The sequence below is a fragment of the Gossypium raimondii genome, chromosome 7 (assembly GCF_025698545.1).
Source record: "Gossypium raimondii isolate GPD5lz chromosome 7, ASM2569854v1, whole genome shotgun sequence".
NCBI classification, from domain to species: Eukaryota; Viridiplantae; Streptophyta; class Magnoliopsida; order Malvales; family Malvaceae; genus Gossypium; species Gossypium raimondii.
The window spans coordinates 38,709,567-38,714,872 of record NC_068571.1 but is presented as its reverse complement, the minus strand read 5'-3'; the positions used below and the strand labels follow the sequence as shown (position 1 = coordinate 38,714,872).

Genomic DNA, 5,306 nt, shown 5'->3' with positions numbered 1-5,306 from the left:
AAGGAATGAGATGGATGCAATTAAAGTGTGTTAATTGTAGTTGAGTAGCAAAACAAAAAAGAAAAAAAATAAATTGCTGACCATAATAATCCCAAAAAATAGGTCTATTTTATAATTAAACTTCACGGATGCACCCAACACAACATAAATTCAGCCATAATATCAGTCCCTTTTATTTGTTTCCTTTTATATGTATATTAATTGTCACGGTTATGGGCCCGAACACCAAACCCGATCCATCCATCATCCCCTTCAAATATCAAATACACTTTCTCTTTCACCCATCTCTCTCTTTTTTCTCCTCATCAATGGAGCCGTTTCTCGACGACTTAGCCGACGATCTACAGAGCTTAAGCTTCACCTCCACTTCCACTGCTACAATTAACCGCAGCACCAGCTCAGGGTCTGCCTCCAACTCCGGCTCTTCCTCTCTTGCTCCCTCGGCTCACGGCTCCTTCTCTTCCAAAACCATCCGTTCCGGCTCCCTCTCCCTAGCCGACCTCCGCTTCTCCATCCGCCTCGGCTCCGGCGACATAGGCTCCGTCTACTTAGCCGAACTCAAGTCTCAACCCCCGCCTCCCGACACCAATGCCGGCGATGCTAACAACAACAACAACAAAGGCAGTAAAAGCGATGTCGTTTTTGCAGCCAAAGTGATGGACAAGAAAGAGCTAGCGTCGAGGAGTAAAGAAGGGAGAGCTAGGACCGAGATGGAAATACTCGAATTGTTAGACCATCCATTTTTACCTTCGCTTTACGCCGTTATAGATTCCCCTAAATGGTTCTGTCTGTTGACGGAGTTTTGTCCAGGCGGCGACCTTCATGTCCTCCGTCAACGTCAACCTCTCAAACGTTTCCCCGATTCCGCCGTCAGGTACGTCCTCCGTTAAAAGAAAAAAAAAACGTTTCCTTCTTTGTTTTTGGATATTTGAGAGTGATGGATCGGGCGAAATGAGCTCAAAAGGACGGGGGCCCCAATCTACTGTAAATCGGATTTGATTCATTTCGTTGTTTTTGGCTATGATTAACGGTAGATCCGGGGGATTGGCTCGGGCTACTAAGGTCAAAACATGTTTGAGATTTTGACTTTTTCAGCTAGTAAACCAATAACTTTCAAACGCGTATCCAAGTACATTTATGAACTATAGTGCCTAAAATATCGCATCAAGGCCACCTTGACCCCGTTTTAATTTTTGGGTAAAAGCGCCAATTAAATTACTCCTGTTGCCTTATTATATTCTTAAAAATACTTAGGGAAAGCCAGGTCAGCTCAATAACACGGCGGACAAAGCAATATCATGATCCCATCATTTAGTATTTCTTTTCAATAATAATTAATTAATTATTAAACAACGGGTAAAATGAGATGATAAAGATCTCTTTTTAAGTTCGATTTTCAGTATGAAGCATTTTAAATTTAGTACTTACAGACCCCAGAACCAAAAAGAAAATAAATAATTATTAAATCTTGTATTATGTTATTCTATAACTTTATTTTCTAGGCTTAACTTAGGTACCTTTAATACATGTGTGCATGTCTAATACTTACTACGAAGTTACTCATCACGTTTGTGAGCTTTATTTATAAATTTATATATGTTAAAGTAAATTATTATGAGTGAGAAATTTAGTAGAATAGGATTAGCTCCAAAGCAAAGTTGTGCATCTTAAATAGTATTATGTGCTTCCAGATTGTATTAATTAGCAAATAGTGAAGCCATTAGTTTTATGTTATTTATTTATTTATTATTTTTTAAAAATCAAATACATTTGGATAGAAAATTTTTTACTTTATATTCACTCATCTTCAACGTTTAACTCGAATAACATGGGTAATCGAATAATAAACTTTTTCCCTTTTGTTTGACCTCAGGAAATTCAGTTTTATGTTGCTTTGACTTTTCTGTACTTGAATCTACCTTGTTCAGTATAAAATTTAGGAAAGAATTGAATATAGGATACAGCCGGTTTCCGAGCTCTTAGAGTTGAATACCCTTTTTTCTTTTCTGGATTTCTGGGATTTGTTTTAGCATCTTTGATGATGGATGGATGGATGGTAGACCCTGTTTTCATTTCATTTTATTTTATTTTATAAAGCTCTCCGGTCCCTCTCTAGTTAGTCTCTTGTCTGTGTCACTACCATCTAGCCATCCATTACTAATAATGACAACGGTGACAAGATGTTCATATAACCACCATTTATTTAGGGGGAATTAGCTTTCAAATCAAAGAAATCATTATTATTATTTGCTTCGACTTTGAATGGATCTTGTAGTTCAAGAAGGTAAGGTTCAAGAGATAACAACAAACTTTATGCAAATAGTTCCGCTTTGATAATGAACACTGAGTCGTTACATGATTGATAAAAATATTGTTTCCTTTATGCAATTGTACAATACTACATGATTGAGAAATTCTATAAGCTTATTTTTCATTTATGTGCTATTGCTTTGTTCTAGTAGATTCAGTACTTAATTTGATATTCACACCCACCATAATTTTATTAGTATTTCCACCGTTAATGATTCAGATTCAGCTATGAATGATTGTAAGATACCCAAAATACTAGGGAACATCTAGGAAGAGTGCAAGGGGAATATGCTTCAATGTAAGGACACAAGTTAGAGAAACTTTTGATTGCTTTACATCTCCCTGTTGAAGATTTTTGCCTCATTACATCCATCTCTTGCATGAAAAGATTCTGAGGGAACCTGGAAAACAAGACACGTAGGTCCCTTATAGTCTATATAATGTAGTAGAGGTTGAAGCAAAATAATTTCTTGTCTTAGTTTAGTGTGTAAGCAAGTTTAAAACCGTAGTGTATGAATGATAATAGTAGTAGGGTCCTTTATGTCCCTTGGTTAATGTGATCATAAAGTTCATGGCACTATCAGCATCTCAATTATTTTCTTGTCTATTATTTTTCTTTCTTTAACTCCACCTATCAATGGACCCTGGCTCGAGATTTTAGTATTATCAAGTTGTTGATCTTAATTAGTTTAATGAGATACTGATGAAACTGATTAAAATTATAGGTAGTTGATTGCTTTGCTTATTCTTGGTGTCTCCAGGTTCTATGCATCGGAGGTGGTGGTGGCTTTAGAGTACCTCCATATGATGGGGATTGTTTACCGTGATCTAAAGCCTGAAAACGTGTTGGTTCGATCAGATGGTCACATTATGCTCACGGATTTCGACCTTTCATTGAAATGCGATGAGTCCACATCAACGCCCCACATTGTTTCCGATCAAAAACCGCCGGTACCAGGTCTGCGGACTGACTATCCTAAAGATCATCCTCCTTTCACATCGTCTTCTTGTATCATTCCAAATTGTATTGTACCTGCTGTTTCATGTTTCCACCCAAAACGCAAACGCAAAAAGAAGTCTGCCCATCGTGGTGGGCCTGAGTTTGTGGCTGAGCCCATTGATGTCCGGTCCATGTCTTTTGTAGGGACACATGAATATTTGGCACCGGAAATTGTGTCCGGTGAGGGCCATGGTAGCCCTGTGGATTGGTGGACATTGGGGATCTTTATGTATGAACTGTTTTATGGGGTAACACCGTTCAAGGGCGTGGACCATGAGCTAACCTTAGCCAACATTGTGGCTCGAGCCCTTGAGTTCCCTAAAGAACCCATGGTTCCAGCAGCGGCTAAAGATCTTATTTCCCAGCTGTTGGTGAAGGATCCTCCAAGGCGTTTAGGGTCCACAATGGGTGCATCAGCCATCAAGCACCACCCATTCTTCCAAGGGGTCAATTGGGCATTGCTAAGATGCACGACCCCACCATATGTACCTCCACCTTTTAGTAAAGAAGTTGTATCAGATGAAAGCTGTCCAGAGACCCCAGTAGAGTATTATTAGGGTGAAGTAAAGAAATGATCAGTAAATTAAAAAAGAATCAAGCGTCCCCTATAGCAATCATGTAACTTGTGATTATATTTTTTGGAATCTATATTGCAACGAGTATTCATTTATCTTTAAATATCGGCATATATTATTGTAAGCATCCAGTTGGAGGTTAATGTTTTGGTTCATTGGATTCCGACAATGCATTTGTAAAAAACAATCGATATGGACTCGGGAAGAGGAAAGCCGGTGGCGTCGAGCGTGATAGGCTGTCCACCGATCACGGAGGGTAGGAGAATACACGAGGGAAAGGAAATTGGTGCCTTTTAAGATGATTGCCCCCACCATGTGATTTGTTTACTACATAGGGAAAATGTGGGGACTTTTGCCATGATTCCTTTAGATCGGCTCACATGATCACAGCGTACTTCCATGTTGATGCCATCCAATGGTTTAATTTTTATTTCTTTGGCATCTACTGCAAATCCAAACAACAATGTTATATGTAAATGAAGTTATCGTATATGTAAAAGAATGTCATAATGGTAAATTTTTGGCTCTACTACTGTATTGTACAAGATTTCATGTATTCTTACTTTTATAATCTTCCTTTTAATATTTGAACTTCTTAATTTTCTTTTATCATGCATGTTGACTAATAAAATATTGCCACGTGTCACTTTTTTAACACCTTACTAATTACCTCATTTATGTTTTAGGATCAAAACTAAAAGTAATTGGATGAAAGTTGTAATTACAACGAATTGTATTTCCTAAATGCGTTTGTTTGACATAGTGTAATTAAATCATAATTTCCTATATCATATTTAATAGTATAAATTGTAATTACACAATTGCATAATCTATATATTTTAAAAATATTAATTATAATTATTATAAAAAATTATTAGTACAAGAAAAAATTCTAAATGAGTAATAAAATCAAATCATCATATGTAATATGTTAGGCCAAGAAAGTAGTTTATAATACGATTATTAATAAAAGAAAATTAAAAATAAACATTATATGCAATTTTATCTAATTACTCTAGCGTTTCATACTTGTTGAGTTATTCCTTTTTAACATTTAACATATACTTGTTATCATCATTTGTCGGTCATTGATTGTATTCTTCATCTGAATCTAAATTTGTATCATTTAGAGTATTAAGATCATCTTCTTTCATGTACTCTTCAAAGTATAAATCATCCAAATTTCACCTATAAATGAAGTTATGAAGTATGAAATATGCTAGCAGAATCCAATCTTTTTTTTTTTATGTTATACTAAGGTGATATTAATATGAGAAATCTTTTTTTTTAACAACTAATGTCCTCTTAGTTACATTTCAAAGTTTTGAATGTCTCAAATTAAAAAAGTCCATGAGCCTTTTCTAGTGCTTGTGTCTTGTACCATTCTCTCAAATGGTGTCGTACCCTACGAAATGATGTAA

General features: G+C 36.2%; 1 protein-coding gene across 1 annotated transcript; it reads left to right on the top strand.

Moving 5' to 3' along the window:
* Positions 1-214: 214 nt before the first annotated feature.
* On the top strand, positions 215-3,988 carry LOC105792521 (serine/threonine-protein kinase D6PKL2). Its single transcript, XM_012621137.2, has 2 exons — positions 215-874; positions 3,072-3,988. The coding sequence occupies exons 1-2, from the start codon at positions 309-311 to the stop codon at positions 3,865-3,867; spliced, it is 1,362 nt and encodes a 453-aa protein (XP_012476591.1). The 5' UTR covers positions 215-308; the 3' UTR covers positions 3,868-3,988.
* The last annotated feature ends 1,318 nt before the right edge of the window (positions 3,989-5,306 follow it).

Coding starts and splice junctions, on each gene's coding strand:
- LOC105792521 (XM_012621137.2), top strand. CDS start 309: ATGGAGCCGTTTCTCGACGACTTAGCCGACGATCTACAGAGCTTAAGC. Junction 875..3,071: donor TTCCCCGATTCCGCCGTCAG/GTACGTCCTCCG, acceptor TGGTGTCTCCAG/GTTCTATGCATCGGAGGTGG.